Source organism: Notolepis coatsorum (genome assembly GCF_963971535.1).
Source record: "Notolepis coatsorum genome assembly, chromosome: 4".
Taxonomy (NCBI): Eukaryota; Metazoa; Chordata; class Actinopteri; order Aulopiformes; family Paralepididae; genus Notolepis; species Notolepis coatsorum.
This window is the reverse complement of record NC_140168.1, coordinates 135,292,142-135,311,175: the sequence shown is the minus strand read 5'-3', so window position 1 is coordinate 135,311,175 and position 19,034 is coordinate 135,292,142. Positions and strand designations below refer to the sequence as shown.

The window sequence follows — 19,034 nt, the reverse complement described above, 5'->3', positions numbered from 1 at the left end:
GGCGTTGAACACATGGCGGGCAATAACGAGTAAACTCGTTCTTGGCACAGAAACGGTTAAAGTAGATAGAAAAATGAAAATAAAAAATGCAATTAATTTGCGATTAACACTTTGATTGCCTAAGGCTAAATTCATGATATACCATCCCTTGCCAGCTCTATTTGTCTATGGAGAAGTTCCCCTTCTTTGCAGGGCTATAACTTTTTAAATTCTATTGCTAAATTGCCATTATTAGGGCCCATTCAATGACCTATATGTATTGTTCAGGGTGTATGAACGTTAAACTTTTTCATTCACATATTCATACTAAAATATGATCTAAAGTATAAGTATGTTTTCATCTCTTTCTGCAGCTTTCTCCAGAACGTGATTTATAGCCCCAAATGCATTATATTGATGATCAAATACAGTTTGATAGCAATCGGCGCGATATAAAAAAATCCAACTGGACGGACTTCTGGAAGTTACTACACGTCATCTGATGTTGACCGGATGGGCGAGGGGGCGTTTATAATTCCGTGGGCAGCGTCATACCATTCATCTAATGTGGGTCAAATGTTCATCATAGCAGTTAGTGTCGAACACGGTAATATTACACGCTAAAACTCACCCGAGTCTCCGCGGGCCGTTGGGCGATCAGCGTGGGGTAGACAGTTTTCCATTATGGGATGTCGAAATACCCGGTCCATTTCCAGGTTGTATAATACTATATACGTCCAAATCATGTTGTTTATCGAGTTATTTGCAACCGATCGATGTCCAGTGTATCAAGATGGAGTCCCGGGACCTATAGCGAGTGCCCGGAAGTAATATGGGTGATCAGCACTTCATCCACATAACTTCCTGTTTGGCGCTTCTGCCGATCGGCCACCAGATGGCGCTCTTGAACCGCTAGAGGATTGAGAGGAGCTCAGAACTGTGTGTGAAGGCTGCGGATGGAAAATATGATTCCGATCACAGATTTTTGAAATATTGATATTAAAGACGAGTTACGGCGTCCTCGCCAACTTGAGCATGGCGGGGAAGGACGCCTAAACACGTTTTCGGCACTTAAAGTGTTAATCGCGAGTTAACTATAGACAATCATGCGATTAATCAGATTAAATATTTTAATGGATTGACAGCACTACTTTTTACAAATAGAACCCTTATCGGTTTACAAATAGAGATATGAATGTCATAGTCATAGGACCGGTTCAGTTGCCACTCAAAGGATGTTGAATTAAAACCCTTTTCGAATGACATACAAACGCACCCATTCCATTCGTTATCCTTGATGATCAATTTCTCAGTCGACGCAGAAGGATTTCCACAATCACATCAAAGCATTGAGTTGTGCTCGTGTCCATATCGCGTATTTCTTTTCTGGCCGCCAGCGTCTTTGTTCAATTGAGTGTAGGCTGATGATGCTAATTGTAACTGAGGGGTACAATTCCCTGACTGTATTGATAAGTATGGTATCATTAAACCACTACCGCTTTATGTACTTTAACTACTGGCCATACAGTACACGATATCTAAATATGATGAACACTTTCCACAATGAAATCGGTTCCAGTCAAAGGTAATAATCAAATATTTAATGGAGCAAAAGGTACATAGAATATTTATCTTACATTTATCATTTGAATGCACTTGTAAGGCAAATGAGTACTCGTAGGCAAATCAACACTGAATGTCCAATCTCTGGTTACGCAGGAAGCAAGTATACAACCTGGCTCTTAGGGAATTATATCTATGGTACACCTAATGATATAGCGGGATATTCTGGAGGGGGTCCTCCCGGTTGTAAGCCGGTAGGGGGGGTAGGAGAGCCGTCGGTAGTAGACCGTCTGGTCAACGATATCTATGGAGACTTCAAGTACAGAAGACAGTGCAATAGACTCTTGATCCGCAGATGAATACACCTTGGTTCTCTTGTAGGCTGTAGCTCCACAATGAAGAAGAAGCTAGGCGACCTCAGTCTCTCTGAGCGCCGACTCAACTTGACTCCTCTCGGGGGTAAATCCAACACTCACAGGCGTCGGCGATTATCCGCTCCACAAATCACAGTACCAAAGCAAATATATATTCCAGCCGCATAGGGCTCAGCAGTCGTCGGGTAGGTAATCCAGTGTACATGTCCCTCGGTCCTCGCCTAGATCTCCTCGGATGAAAGCGCCATGTGGTCGGCCCAACCTGGATAAGACTCTAGATAACACGAGGAAGCGTTGGAGATGCTGGTCACTTTAGAACTCTAACCGCACGATGCACCATACACGATAGACTATTATTACTTAATAGAAATACGTCGCACTCGACGGTACAGTGCCAAACTCTGACAATTCAGTTATTAATTCGCATGAGGTCTCGATGCTATTCTAAGGCCAAACGGGCCATACTTCACCGCACGTCGTATCGTGGGTGAGGCTTCACGTTCTGTTACTAAGTTGGGAAGAAGGGTAAGGGACTTCTACATTTACTTGCGCCATATTTATATGCACGGTGAACAAATAGTGCCACTCTCATTTCGGTAGCCGTATCCCTGAGCGGAGCCGGGGCTAGTACGGACATGTCTCGTCGGTACCTTTGAACTTGACGCCAGGGGCTGGTCCCCTGGCGCCTGGTCCTTTGTCCAATAAGAGAATGAACTATTATGGGCTATAGTAGGCTAAAGGGATATTCCGTGTATATGTACAAGGAATATACAAGGGATATCAAACGATATACAAATACTATTCAATATATATCCATAAATAAATATATATATTCGGTTTAATCTGATCCTTCGTAACACTAATATGTCACTGGGGTTGTCACTGTTCACTTTTAAATGCTGTTTTTTATAGAAAAAGAAACCGGGTCCAATATGTATGGCTTAAAACCAATTTCCGACAATTAGTTACACTTTAAATAAATGAATTAAATGTCTTGATTCAGAACAATTTTATCATGGATGAACAAAACTTTGATTGATTTGAATTTCAATGACTTTTTAAGCACCTTGTTAGAAAATTTGCTGTTTTCAAGGAATTCCATGCAGGCCTTGACTTCTTTTTGTCAAAGATCAAGCACTTTAAGCACTTCAAGGACCTTGTGCGAACCCTGACAGAAGCCATTCAGCCCAATGCAGTTGACCGTAATGCCTTACCAGAGCTGCGAGGGGTCAGCCAGGTAGTACGGGCTGCCAGGCGGCGGCAGTCTGTCCTCGGACCCCTCTGGGTACTGGCCATCACCTAGCAGAGGAGAGACGGACCAGGTTACACTGGGGCTGGGAGGTGGTGTACACAATATGAAGGTATACTAAGGCTGCGTGAAATCGATAAGTGGCATCACTTATCGATTTTTATGTGTGTAAAAAAAAAAAAAAAATTCAAATACAACACAGTAGACATTCAGTGCTTATTTTCTTCTATAAATATAAAAGTATATACTGTTAACAGAAGACTGTAAAAGAACGGTAAATGTCTGGCAGCAACGGTTTCCAAATACGTACTGTCAAATTACAGTAAAATCAAATACATTTACAGATTACAACCTTTATTTAATGGTTAATATTTTGATAAAAGGTAATTTACTGTATTTTTTTGGTATTTACACTTAAAGTAGAAAAACAAAGGTAATCTTTAAAATAATAGTGAATTTCCTGTGAAAAACATTAATTTTTTCAGTGTACATTTCCATTACCTCCCTGATCCTCTTGTTCCACAAATGTTCACATATAAATATAATATAAACATTCTAGATCGATGTATCTATCCCTACATCCTCACAACACCTATCTATAGGACGGTTCTATCTATCTATCTATCTATCTATCTATCTATCTATCTATCTATCTATCTATCTATCTATCTACAACTTGGTTTAATCCAAACGTCCATTCAGAAACTTTGTATTATGAATAAGACATTTGGGGATATCTGTGACTATTTTCCCTATGCTCAGTCGACACTGTTGACACGCCCACTACGCAATAGGGGTGTAACGGTACGCGGATCAGGGTTTCCGTTAGAAAAAATTGTTGCCGGCCTCAGTGTCCGGTAGATTTCAATCTACCGGTCAAATGAGAGAAATTCCGGTCAGAGTTTATTGAGCTTAAAAACAATTGATAGGCAAAAGAATGACAACAAAACAAAAGAATGACATCATCAAGGCATGTAGATTTATAATATTTTTACTTAAAACTAGGCTACTTTTGCGTATAAAGTCATTATATTCCAAATAAAATAAGTCGCGAGACTCGTGCTGCTGCCGACTTTAAATCAAATAGGTGTCTGTGGGCAGTCGCCCGACATTAATAAACAACAGTCTGTTATAATCACATTTTTATGAGCTAACGAATTCCGTTATATTGGACATTTGTATTAATTATATCAAGCGAAGAACTGAGAAATTTGGCAGAGAGAGACGGCAACATTATCGTGGGTTTGCTTGACGACTCTCTCTCTCTCCACCTCCCAATGACTTATTTGCGAGAGTATGTCGATGCAGAGCAGCAGATTCAGCTGTTATTGGCTCTTTTCTGGGGACCGCACAGCAGCGCCCCCCACCCAACATTGAATTGAAAATGGCTGAATTGGAGTACTGCTGGAGTACTGCATTGTGCTGCTGCTGCTCCGGCTCTGCAGCTTCACAAAAGTTCGCACACCCAGCACTAAGCTCTCGCTGACAACGTCGTTGTCATTATTAGAAGCAACGATGAAACAAATGTAATGATTGTTTCGTTCATCACATAGGCTATTTAATTTTAGCCTATTTTAATACAATTCAAATAATCAAATTGTGCTTAGACTCAGGGAATTATTTTCACCAGACATTAAGACCGGAGAGATTAAATATGTCGGACTTCAACAGATTTTGCCGGTCAAATACCGGTAATTACCGGCTAACGGAAACGCTGACGCGGATACGTACTGTACCGCCTCAATGTGGTCCTCCGGTACAGTACGGGCTGTGCACCGAGCGATTGCAACGGTATGGAACCTTTTTTTGTAGTGTAGGCTAGCTATTTTTAGACCCAAGTAGTTACTCGCTACTACCCGGAGAAACTGGACTGCTAAATAAAGATTAAAGATCTAGCGTCGTTGATGCTATTCAATATTAGCTAAATAGCTACAAACGAAATACAATGTATAGCATAGCTGCCTACAACACACAATAACGTTAATACAATTACATGCATCATTGTTTACAATGAACGGGTGGGGCTAGTCAAAGGACTGGACACGGGGACAAGTTAAACATGAATTAATTTATTATAACAGGTAGTTTCGAGTCGTGCCTAAGTACGCACACAGGGCTATTCTATACGGCTTTGACGCTTCCTCCTCATCGTTGATTGCCTGTAGTAGCTGCATCTAACGTTAGTAGCTAACGTTAAAACTAACCTAAAGTTAGTTGTTCACCAACAATCAACATTTGTTTTATCATTAGCTCAAAAACACAGAACCGGACGAGACAAGTTGTCGGCTCAATACGTTCTGCTAGGCAGCTAGGATAATAACAACAATACTTCCGCTCCGGTCGGTGGGCTTCAAAATAAAAGTCTAAAACACCGGAAAAGCTCCGGTCGGTGGGCTTAAAAAATAAAAGTCTAAAACACCGGAAAAGACGTTTATTTTGTACAGCGTTTTCCTCCACGAGTACTCGAGTACATCATGTGATCAATCGATCTGAATTATTTTTGCCCATCCCTAGTTTATCCTGTGCTGAAGTCTCCATTCCAATAGAGATAGTATATATTTTGGTGTTTATTTGGAACACTGACTTTTTATTTATTACGTTTCCACAGTTTTTTCCTCATACTAACATTTTGTACATGGTACCGCAAGCTACATTAATAATACATGTACATGTTAAAAGGATGGCACAAAAAGCCAGACAGAGGGCTTGTTTCCAGTTTCAGTTTGTTTTATAATAAACAATCGAACTGAGCATTTTTTTATTTAGGATATTTAAAATGTCTTCCAATGTTAAATAAAGGTTTATTGCACTTTACACTGTACCGAAAAAATACCGAACGTGACTTCAAAAGCGAGGTACGTACCGAACTGTGGATTTTGTGTACCGTTACACCCCTACTACGCAAAGTGTGCCTTCTCTCTCCCTCACACACACACACACGGCTCTGGTCACGCATCCACTCAACTCGTAGAAAATATGCATCATGAGGCTATTATTCTAAAAGTATCGATACTAATAAAATGGAGTATTGAACCGTTTTTTTAACAGCCGGGTATTGCAATACTTTTCTAGTATTGGTGTATCATGCAACACCCCAGATACACAAAAACTGACTAAAAAAAGTAAGAAAGAAAAAGGAGGAATTTAAAATAAATAAATGTATAAATAAATAAAGAATACTGTATATTGTTAATATTCCTTGCAGCAGTATTTAATACAGTATATTGTTAATATTCCTTGCAGCAGTATTAAATACAGTATATTGTTCATATTCCTTGCAGCAGTATTAAATACAGTATAGTTAATATTCCTTGCAGCAGTATTAAATACAGTATATTGTTAATATTCCTTGCAGCAGTATTTAATACAGTATATTGTTATTATTCCTTGCAGCAGTATTTAATACAGTATATTGTTTATATTCCTTGCAGTAGTATTAAATACAGTAAATTGCTAATATTCCTTGCAGTATTTAATACAGTATATTGTTCAGATTCCTTAATTGAAATAGGACCATGACAATTGAATTCCAAGATGTGGTATTTCGTCTGCATGGTTTATCTGATCTGACGAGGTGTGTTTTGGTTACTAGGACCTCTGGTAAGTGTTCACCTGGTCACTCACATTGCAGAGAGAAGGAACAAAGAGGGTTAGTAGCTCCGATATTCTCTGTTGACCAGTCACCTCATATTACATCACATCAGTTTTTCTTTCTCGTCAGTGTATTTTTGTAAGCATCTGGACGTCAGTTCAACAGTTCAACTCACATATTTTGGTTGAATCTAGTACATTTATTACTTTGGTAAAAACACAAGATATGATTAAAGGGGCACTTCACCAAAAGAAAATGCTGATTCATTTTGCACATAATCTCATACGCATCCACATTTATTTTTATATTTAATGTGGCCACCAGTGATGTCATCAGGGAGATTGAATCCTTGTGTTGTGTAAATTACAGCTCAGTGAAATGATGTAAATGAAAAGATAGCAATGCCTTGTCTTATAGGGAACTGCTACCTTATCATTTAATGGAGCTGTAATTAACACAACACAAGGATTCAATGTCCCAAACTAAATGAATGTGTGCAAAACTGTATAGAGTTTTTGGATGTGTACAAGATTATGTGCAAAATAAATCATCATTGTTTTTGGTGAAGTTTTCCTTTAAGAATCAGAGAGGACTTTGCCGAATAGTGATCGACAGTAATTGAAAGTAACTACTGTTAAATAGTTTTTTCCAGGGTATTTCTACTTTTGAATAATGTGTGTGTGTATGTGTGTGTGTGTGTGTGTGTTTTGGTGTGTGTGTGTGTGTGTGTGTATGTGTGTGTGTGTGTGCGTGTGCAGTTCCTACCAGGGCTGTAGCTGTGTTCCGACATGCTCTCCTCCTCTTCATCTTCCGTGACATAAGCTCGGTCACAAACCTTCACTGGTGTTCCTTTCCTCTTCCTGCCACACACACGCCTGCAGACACACAGGGTGGAGGTCAGAGGGCACGCAGCCGGTTACACACACAGGGTGGCACGTCTACGGCAAGTCAACAGTTCAATCTATTCATGGGTATTTTATAATCAGATGCTTGGCTGAGCCATGACTGGCGATGGTGGTGGTTTGTGGCAGTGGTGGTGATCATGATAGTGATAAGAGACTAGTGCAGGGGTGGCCAACCCGCGGCTTGCGAGCCGCATGCGGCTCTTTGCCCGCCAATGTGTGGCTCCTCTCCCTCCATTGAGAAAAAAAATATATATATATATATATATATATATATATATATATATATATATATATATATATATATATATATATAGTATAATAATTATTTTTATGTTTTTGTCATTCATCCCATAAGACGTAGAATAAACATTTACAGACTTTTTTATTATTATTTTTTTTAAATGGGAACTATTTTACTATTTCTTTCACTATTTGGGCACTTTTACACAATTCCTGTGAGTCTATGGAACACCTCTGTAATTTCTTTTTTTTTATTCATTGTTTTGTATTTCTAATGAAGTACTCAAAAACAGCAGCCATTTTTCTACCTCAAGATCTTAAGCCGTTTTGAGCCTGGGCACCTAAACCACGGTGGGGCCTGATGCTACACAGCCACATTATTATGCAGCTGAGACATCTGACATCACAGATCAGCACATTTTCAGATGACTCAGTTCAGTGAGGGTGAATATTGTGAGAGGAGAATTGGAAGAATGCGCCAATATGAGAATTAGAGACATAGATCATATTAATATAAGTCCACATAGCTATGAAACAATGCTAAACACTGAAAAAGGCCATTTATAAGATAGTTCCCCTTTAATGGTTCATTTGCATGTTCTTGGTATCTGATTCTAGGGACATCTTTTTTTTGTATCCACTTTTTCTCCCATTTTCTATATTTTCTCCCATCCCAATTTCGTATCATCCAATTCAACCCTCCCCTGTCACGAACGCTGTTTCTTGCCTCCCACAAGCCGGCTGCAATGTGGACTAAGTCATACATAGCACAAGTCCCCTCCGGTACTTGAGGTAACAGCAGTCGCATCTTTTCACCTGCGCAGCTCGATCTCTCAGTGGCGAGGAGTAACGCGTGGGAGGCTCACGCTGCCCCCGACACTTCCTGATTCTACTGCGCAGGCGCACCAACCGACCTGTAGGAGTCGCTGTACACAACGCCCGATCGCCACCCATCAGTTTCCCACCCCCTAATACGGCCAATGTGTATTAGTATGAACGACCAGCTAAACTGAAAGCAATGTGGAGCGCTGGGCTCGAACAGGCGAGCCCAGCGTCTCCGCATTCGTGGCGAGCGCCTTGCCCACTACGCCACGTAGCCGCCCTTGATTCTAGGGACATCTATGGATCTCAGGGAATGTATTCCCAGTGTCAGAAATGTTGTGTATGTTACTAGGCTTGAGTAAATACGTAATGACCCAAAGGAGAATATCAATTCAATTATATATATTTTTTTTTTTATCTTTGACTGTGAATAACACCATTCTAAAATTGACCAGACCTGAAAAATCTAAGCACATTAATAAAGGGAAGATGATTAAACAGAAGGTTTTGTAGATACAGTACTGAATTCTGCCAACCAGACAACTGCAATTTGAAATATGATTATAGAATATTAGGCCTATAAATTGCCTTATTATGGCCAAGTTGCACATCTATGGATCGGGCCAAATCTCCCCTTTCCAATGGCAGAATAAAATCTGGATTTAGTATCACCAGGCGTGATTCACAAGTAGTTACTTTTTTATAATGTCAATTTCTCCAACATTTTTCATCAGATTGCAACGCCGTTTTTTGCTAGACGTTCACAGAAAGGTAGAGAAACTGTGTTCTGTATTATGGCAATAACGTTCAGGTTTGTGGGAGATAATCCAGAAATAAAAAAGTTTATCCAGAAGTCAGATGACTGACAAGGGCTGGCGTGAGCTGGGTAGGTTAGTTTTTCGAAATTCCAAAATCCATCAAAAGCCCTGGGTCTCTTCCTTCAAAAGACTACACTCACTTTTGGCTGCGCCACTTCCTCCCGTCAATATGCACCGGTTTCCGACTCAATGCCCTGAGATTTCTATAATCATATATTTCACTAATAACAGTTACAATCATTGGTAAACAAACGTAATGCTAAAAATATACACGTTGACTGCTGTTTTGACAGGGTTAGGGTCTTTACTCTTGGCTACATTTGAAAAGAAAACGCAACATTAATTCATACATTCTGTAGAGATGGATTTATGGCCTGATGTCATTTGCGGTCCAGTACCGGACCACTCGGGCTTAAGAGGTTAACCCTGTGAGGCCCAAATAAAAAAGACATTAGCAACATCAGAGGCCAGAGCGTGGGACCTATAAACACATGAAGGGTGCCGTGACTGAAAAAAAGGTTGAGAAACACTGGTATGTATGGTGTGGCTCTTTGTGGTACCACAGTAATTTTTGTGGCTCTTAGTCTCTGACTGGTTGGCCACCCCTGGACTAGTGTTTTGCACGATACACCGATACTAGAAAAGTATCGCGATATCCAGCTGTTAAAAACGGTTCAATTGAGTTTAGTGGATGCGTGACTGGAGCAGTGTGTGAGAGAGAGCACGCTTTGCGTAGTGGGCGTGTCAATAGTAGATTACCATCATTCTAAACGTTATTGAAGACTCCTCCTGTGACCAGTAAGTAAGTGTAGTACGTCTAACTTTTCCTAACCATTTTGTGACTGCAACATTTGCAATATGCGCAGATGTGCTCTCTCTAGGGATGGGAATCGAAAACCGGTTCCTAATTGTCCGATTCCTGGAATCGCATGCCTCCGTGACTATCGATTCCTCTTATCGCTGCCAGGTTTTTCTGACAGTTGCGCATTTCAAAACAATAACGTTAGCGCCACGCATGTAGCCATGGCAGACTATTTGATTCCTTAAGGGCTCAAATTTGCCTGGGTTTTGGTCATATGCTCCCGAAATGCTCCCGCTGGTTGACTGTTTCTAAGTGCAGTGATTGAAAACTACTCGAATACTTTAGAACCGAGTCATTCATTTAATTTAACAGCCACGGAGCTAACGCTAGCTAACGCTAGCTAACCAAGCTAATACACACACAGAGAGATAACAGTTGACAGCAGGTAGTACAGGTACAAATACAAAAAAAAAGGGTGGGGGCTGTTGCGTAAACCTTGTACTCTTTAGTTCACATATAATTAGGGATGGGTACCTTTCACATTTGAACCGATACCGGTACCGGTACCTGTGAATCGATACCGGTACCCAACGGTACCTTTTTTCGGTACTTTAGTCTCAAGAAATTTAATTTACCTACCTCGGTCGTAAAAAAGAAAATCCAAACTTCAAATAACTACAATTTCGACAGTTTTCGGCTTGTCATTGCTCCGACTGCTTTGTTGTTGAATCACGTCAAATCCTAGGTAAGCATATATTGTGCGTGTGAACGTTCACATGAAAAGAAAAAAGTAAAAAAAAAAAAAAGTAAAAAAAAAAAAGTTAAAAAAAAATTTATAATAATTTTTTTTTTTTTTTTTGGTTTCTCACTTGATTCGATACTCGGTAGTACCGACGTGTTTCGGTTCGGTACCTCAAAAGTACCGAATTCGGTACCCATCCCTACATATAATAAGAGACGGAAAGCGTGTGTTGATCACGTTGACTGTTTAATAGTAGGTAAGTCAGGAAGTACCGTGCAACATACAAACATGTCCGTGTAGCAACACGAGCCAATACCTTACAGGACAGGGGCGAGCGGGGACCGGGGAGGGAGCTCTGTGTGTCTGTGTCTGTGTCTGTGTGTGTGTGTGTGTGTGTGTGTGTGTGTGTGTGTGTGTGTGTGTGTGTGTGTGTGTGTGTGTGTGTGTGTGTGCGTGTGTGTGTGCGCTGGTTTCTGAAAGACCAGAGACAGAGAAGTCAGAGGAATAACAACCTGTTGAATGCAACTACGGTTCAATAGATTAAATTAGTTTAAGATATTGAACTGTAGTTACATTCAACAGGTCGTTATTCAATAGATTAAATTATAATTCAAAAATTCAAAAATTTAAGAGAATCTCAAATACATAGTAGGCTATAGTTAATTTAATTTTTTTTACCGTTTTTGTATTTTTCTGACATGGGGGCTCAACAATAAATGACAAATAGGAATGTCAAGTTGCATGTTGTTATTTTTATAATTTTTTATCTACTTTTTCTCCCATTTTCTATTTTTCTCCCATCCCAATTTCGTATTGTCCAATTCTACCCTCCCCTGTCTCGAACGCTGTTAGGCCATGCCTCCCACAGGCCGGCTGCAATGTGGACAAAGCCTTGCATCACGTGTCCCCTCCGGTACACGAGGAGGCAGCGGTCGCATCTTTTCACCTGCACAGACTCTCAGCGGCGAGGGTCTGCGTGGGAGGGTCACGCCGCCCCCGTTGCTTCCTGATTCTGCTGCGCAGGCGCACCAACCGACCTGTAGGAGTCGCTGTCCACAACGTCCGATCCCCACCCACCAGCTTCCCACCCCTAACACTGCCAATTGCGTTAGTAACTAACTATGAACGACCAGCCAAGCTGGTAGCATGGCTCGAACCCAGCATCTCCTGCATTAGTGGCGAGCGCCTTGCCCACTGCGCCACTTAGCCGCTCCTGCATGTTGTTATTCAAACCAGCTTAGTTCTGTTGCATTTCCAATTTATTTATCGAAATTATAAATTTATCAGGGATCGATAAGGGAACCGATAAAGAATCGAATCGATAAGCAGAATCGATAATGGAATCGTATCGATAAAATCTTATCAATTCCCATCCCTAGCTCTCTCTCTCTGACACATAATAACAAATGGACATTAGCTGTAGTATAGCTCAGCAGCTGTAACAGAATAATTGTATTATGTTTCAACAGCGTCAAAATATACATTTTTATTAGGGATGCCCCGATCACGTTTTTTGCCACCGATACCGATCACCGATCGTCTTGAGCCATATCGGCCGATACCGATCGTTTTTGGTTTTATATAAAAAAAAATATATATATATACTTTTTTTTATTTATTTTTATAAAATATATATATTATATAATCATACTTGTAGTTGTATTATCTGCGAGACATCGCCAGCACGCAACAAGTCAAAATGCTCGCTATCTCCACTGTCTGTGTGTATACTCTGCTTTGGTCAAATCACATTCAGCATGCCCTCAGCAGGGTATATCTGCGGCTCTGCAGATATACCCTACTCCCTCAGCATCGAATCAATGTTATAAGACATTGATATCAGGAGCTATCTGTAGCTACTGCTAGCCGGCTAGATAACGTTAAGACAACGCCTCAGTGAACTATTTAGTTTAATGGGACATTTAGTTTTTATTAGTGAGCTAACGTGAGCTAACGTGAGCTAACGGAGGTATCATGCACTACTAGACTATTGCTGGAGCATTTGTTGATATCAGGAGCTATCAGTAGCTAGCCGGCTAGATACCGTTAGACAATGCCTCATGTAGGGCTGGGCGATATGGCCTAAATATGATATCACGATATTTTCTGACCTTTCGGCGATACACGATACGCATCACGATGTTTTTCTTTTTTTCCCCCAAACAATTCATTATGAGGCTTACCAAGACAGTATTTGAGTTTGCAAGCTAACATTAAAGACAAAATAAAATACCCATGCATTTAGCATTTTTATATTATATATTAGATTTAGATTATTGGATTATTAGATTATATATTGCATATATTTAGCAATGAGATATTATATGATTTAGATACGAAATATGATGAATTGAAAATGGGGGACCCTGATGTAAACAAGACGAAAGTCTTTCTCTGGTCTGCATCCTCCAGTCCACTGTTGACTGTTGTTGTATTGAGCTGTACTGTATTGTACCTATGCTGCAATCTGTTAATAACGTTTATATTCATTCAGTCGGCAAACAGAATCAGTTTGATTGACAGTCGCGTCTGCCAATTACGTCACATCGCTTGCACCCGCCCTGCTGTTCTTAGCACCAATCGGCAAGCGCGTATTAATTTTTTTACTTCCGCTATTGGAGAGCTAAATGAAAACAACAATGGCAGCGGTAGCTTGCCGCGGCCGACTTTTACCTTTTAGCTCTGCAGAATGACTAAACGACTGGAGGCATAATGATTTTACTGTAACGGATGTTATAATAAAAGCATTTCCATACATCTGTCTGATTGAAAACGTTATTAACAGACCGCAGAATGGGCACAACGGAGTCAGCACGGGCTGAGATATGAACGGCTAATGCTTGCTATATCTAGGTCGACCTCGGTCGTTGCTATGTAAATACGCTGATGTTATTGAAAGTGTAACTATATAACGTCAATGCCACAAAACGAATGCCTTTGTTATCATAAGTAGTAACTTTTGATGCAGTAGTGTGTGTGGGGCGGCGCTGTTCAAAAGTGTCAACGTGTGGACCAGATTGACGCAACACAAGCCTCTTGGGCAAAACATCACGATATCCACGATACGTTTAAAAAGTGTATCGTTAATGAACTGTACCCGATATTTATATAATATCGTCATATCGCCCAGCCCTAGCCTCATGTATTAAACTAAAAGTGAATAGTTGACTGGGTAATTTTGTTTAAACAGTAACGGTAGCTAACGTTAGCTCACAGAGGTTGCATGCACTAGAGCAGACTATTGTCGGAGCTTGTTGACACGGGTAAGGGAGGGGCAGGAGGAGGAGGAGGGGGAAGAGCGGCAGTTTGCAGCTCCTGTGTGTCAGACAGAAGTCAGCGAGTGAGATCTCCGCTAAGAATTGGATCATGTTTTTCGATCGGTTTTCACGATCTGCGAAAATAAAGAGATCGGAATTCACCAATCTCATATTATACTGAATATCGGCCGATACCGATCGCTGATCGATCGGGGCATCCCTAATTTTTTTTTATAATTAATTAAAGAATTTTATGAAGAATTGTCCATGTTCTGTCATCTAATAATATTTTTCATTGCTTTTCCTGATATTTTAGGTTGCCGTGGTATCATGTTAGAATCGGTATCGTGATACTTAGGCTGGTATAGGTATCGAAGTCAACATTTTGGTATCGTGACGACACTAATAGAGATTAGTCCAGGGTTCGAAATTAACGGGGGCTTGGGGCAAAATGCCCTCGAAAATTTACCAAATGCCCTCGAAAATCAGTTAAGGGGGGCAAGAAAAGCCCCCGACAGGGGGGCTGAGAATATCTGTGTATCTGTTAGAGCTAGGGCTGGGCGATATGGCCTCTAAATGATATCGCAATATTTTTTGGCCATATCACGATACACGATATATATCGCGATATTTTGACATTTCCTCTAAAGCACTTAAAAATGCTTGATTTAACCCTTTGATGCATACAGTCACGCCAATATGATGATTATAATAAGTCCCTGCAAAATATGTTTTCATTATTAAACCATGAAGATGTTTTAAAAAATTATTAAATGAAAATGTACTAAGAGTAGTCTACTGACACACTAATACAAAAATTATTTACATCTAAGACAATTTATATAAAAACTATTGGGTGCCTAAGAATTTTTTAATCTAGATTAATCTATCTGCAATCCTGGATTTAATCTAGATTAATCTAGATTAAAATGGCTCAAAAAAAAAAATGCCGAAGGCATTCAAAATATGTGTGTTCTACCCAAATAATGACCAGAAGTAAGTCCTTACTTTTTCTTTCCTCCTTATGTTTCTCAGGCCAGGTGGCCCATTACACCATGAGCCCATCTCCCGTTTCCAAAATGCATTACAGACTGTTTGAAAAAGCTGTTTTGCTATGATAATTGGTAATTAAATATCAAAATAATGTTCAATAAGATGTACTTGTGTTTAATAAATTGTTTTATTCAGAAGTTAACACAAATAAATAATATTACCAGTACAGTATCTAGCACACTCTCAGGAGCAAAACAGAAAGAAGCATTTCAAACTTGAACTATGTGACATGGCTTGACTCAATCAGTCCAATCTCTATTTCTCCTTCTTCCACCAGTCACTCAGGCAGACCAGCTTGTTTTATGTAGCGATGTCTACTTATAGTGCCTATAATATTTTTCCCGTTTGGTGCCAATGCAAATCAACTGCTCCAGTGGAGTTTCTCAGTGGCCAATGGTGTCAACTGTGGTTGTACTGGGCAGCTCCCAGGTGTGAATGGAACTGTGTGAATGTGAAGCAGGGCGTTCCTGAAAAAGAGCATCTGTGCTCAGCGAACCTACCCTGGGTAAATAAAGGTTTAAAAAAAAAAATAAAAAATTTAGATTAATTCGTTAATTATATTATTGCGTGATAATAGTATCGCGTTAACGCAGCACGTTAACGGCCCAGCTCTAATATATATATAAATATATATATATATATATATATTTGCCTTTTTTAGCGTATAAGCGATGATGTCACACTCGAATGTAAACACAGGAAGTTGAACACACGGAGATTGAAACTGGATGCAAGAAACGAATAACCAATAAATATGAAGTTATCTTTAAACCTCTGTTGTCAAGCGTCGTCAATATAACCCACCCCCTTTTCTCACTAATGGAACTAGTGTCGTGGAGTCCGCTTTGAGCTAACGCTAGCAGCTAAGAGCTAACACTAGTTAGCTTAGCCTATTATGGTTTAACTTAGCAGATAACGTTAGCCCATTGCATGTCATTGAAGGTCCGCGCTGGTCTGTGTAATGAAATTACAATTGCATGTCATTTAAGGTCCGCGCTGGTCTGTCTATAATGAAATGAGAGGAACACTCTGCTCTGCACTAAAGTAAGTCTCATATCAGCCGCGACGTGACAACTAGGGGTGGGAATCACCAGTTTCATCACGATACGATACGATATCGATTCTTTGGACAACGATACGATATTATCCGATATCACACAGTCTGCCACGATACGATTGGATCGATATGAGACGATATTATATGCCCATTTAACACAATCAGTAACATTTAAATCAACAAAAAAAAAGGCAATGGAAATATCATTTGACATTTTTATTTTTGAGCTCTTCCAGACATTTAAATGAAAAACAATCTATTGTTTTTAATACAAATAGACCTCCTGTTCACTGTTTTTGGTTTGTTTTTCTTTTTTTTCAATATTAATATCCTATTCACTGTCACAGAGCTGTATTTTGGCTGGAAAAGGCATATTGGGAGTCCGAAGGTGCAGTACCGGCCAGATCCTGTTAGTGGGGCTATCCCGAGAATGCACCTTCCTTTCCAGTCCCCACTTCTCTCTGCCTATGGCTCTGGGTTAGCTTGTTAGCTTACGCTAACGTAACGTTATCTTCGATCTTTAACGTGACATGGGCATAATGGAGTGGTGAGGATTGCAAAGCAGGTTAGATCCATTGGACCCGTTGCGGAATAAAACAGCAGGGACATGTTTTGGGTCACAGAATAGGCACACTAGTCTTGCTCTAGTGACGCTCTAGACGCTACTGCTGTGTGCTGTTGATCCGAGCCGAGCGGATACGACACATGGGATTTTCAAAATAAGAGTATCGCAATATGAATCGATCTTTTTACGTTGCATCGATCCTATTTGATTATTGATAATAGATCGATATATCGATCTGGATCGATGTATCGTCCCACCCCTAGTGACAACATATACTCGATGTTCACGATATAGTAATTTACTACATCTCACGTAGAACAAGCCGCGATACATCGAGTATACTCGATATATCGCCCAGCCCTAGTTAGAGCCATATGAAATCCGCGTTCATGGAATCGCGGACGGAATCACGGAATTTACCAATAAAAATGGAATCAGCTGTAAAACGTGGAATATTGCAGAATTTGTCCTAATCTGGACTGGCTAATCACTGACACTATTGTGATTTAAATAGCTATGTAACGTTACTACTACTACTACTATAGATGGAAATGATAGCTTCTTGCTAAATCTGGTGCACCCATCTACAGTATTTGCAAATGATTGTCAGTAGGCCTACACTGACCTTAAATATGTATATATATATAAATGAAATAAACTAAAGGTGCATAAATTATGCATTACTATATTCCATCACAATAGAATATATAGCTAGGCTACTGACATTGTGATCACTTGAAATGTGTATTTTTATTTTGTCACAATATTATTTGAAAAATATTGTGTAAAATTGAACTGTATTTCTGAGTTGCAGCACTTAAAAACATTAAATGGACTGTTATATCTTATTAAATTGTGGAAATGTATTCATTCCCACTTATTAGACACTATTTCTGATGCAAAATACAGAATTCTGAAATATTAAAGGGGAACTATTTTACTATTTCTTTCACTATTTGGGCACTTTTACACAATTCCTGTGAGTCTATAGAACACCTCTGTAATATATATATTTTTTTTATTCATTGTTTTGTATTTCTAATCAAGTCCTCAAAAACAGCATTTTTCTACCTCAAGATCTCGAGCCGTTTTGAGCTAATGTGGACTGGGGTGCAGGGGCCTGTGTGCAGCTGTTCTTGTATCTCAACATTAACATGCAGCGGTGTCTTTCTGACATCACATATCGTGCACATTTTCAAATGACTCAGTTCAGTGAGGGTGAATATTGTGAGAGGAGAAATTGGAAGAATGCGCCAATATGAGAATTTTGAGACATAGATCATATTAATATAAGTTCACATAGCTAGGAAACAATGCTAAACACTCAAAAAGGCCATTTATAAGATAGTTCCCCTTTAAAATGGAAAAAACGGAATTTGGGAAAAAACTTTATGGAATTTGGAAAATAATAAAAATGGATTTCATATGGCTCGTGTGTGTCTCGCTCTCTCTCCCTCTCTACATCTCTCTCTCCTGAACCTATTTAATTCAAAAGGAAGACATTGATGGACAGTAGCTATAGTATAAATAGCTCAGTTGTAGCTGTAACAGAATAATTGTATTAACTATTAATTAACTATTATTCAATAGCATTTCAATTATAATGAATTAAATAATTGTATAAAGAATTTTCAATGTTCTGTCGTCTAATAATATATTCCATTGCCTTTTCTATCTGTATCAAAGTCAAAATGTTGGTATCATAACAACACTAAAACATACAAAAGCAGCTTGAGAAACCGATATCCTTTGCGTCTAGTAGGCATGGGCCAATTTGTGATTTTGGTGGTATGTGCTATTTGCACAGATGTTTAGCCCTTGAATGAATGAATTAATGAAAACTTTATTTAACAGATTGCAGAATGGGTACAATACAGTACGGCTCAATACACACAATTGTTAAGGGGATGCATGCAGACCAGAGAAAGACTTTCGTCTTGTTTACATCAGGGTCCCCCATTTTCAATTCATAGTGTACTGTGCACACGCACAATATAATATGCATGTGATACATAG

The 19,034-nt window shown here is 39.6% G+C and overlaps 1 protein-coding gene across 3 annotated transcripts in view; it reads right to left on the bottom strand.

Annotated features, from left to right (window-relative positions):
- Window positions 1-19,034, bottom strand: part of LOC311226840 (uncharacterized protein) — a 136,624-nt gene that overhangs the window by 83,994 nt on the left and 33,596 nt on the right. For 2 of the 3 annotated variants that reach the window (XM_084312259.1, XM_084312258.1), the window contains exons 2-3: window positions 7,523-7,632; window positions 3,131-3,215 (exon numbers count right to left, since the gene is read on the bottom strand). In XM_084312259.1, coding sequence (XP_084168385.1) covers window positions 3,131-3,215; window positions 7,523-7,632 — 195 coding nt within the window. The remainder of the gene's footprint in view (window positions 1-3,130; window positions 3,216-7,522; window positions 7,633-19,034) is intronic. The other variant, XM_084312260.1, reaches the window with a different exon arrangement.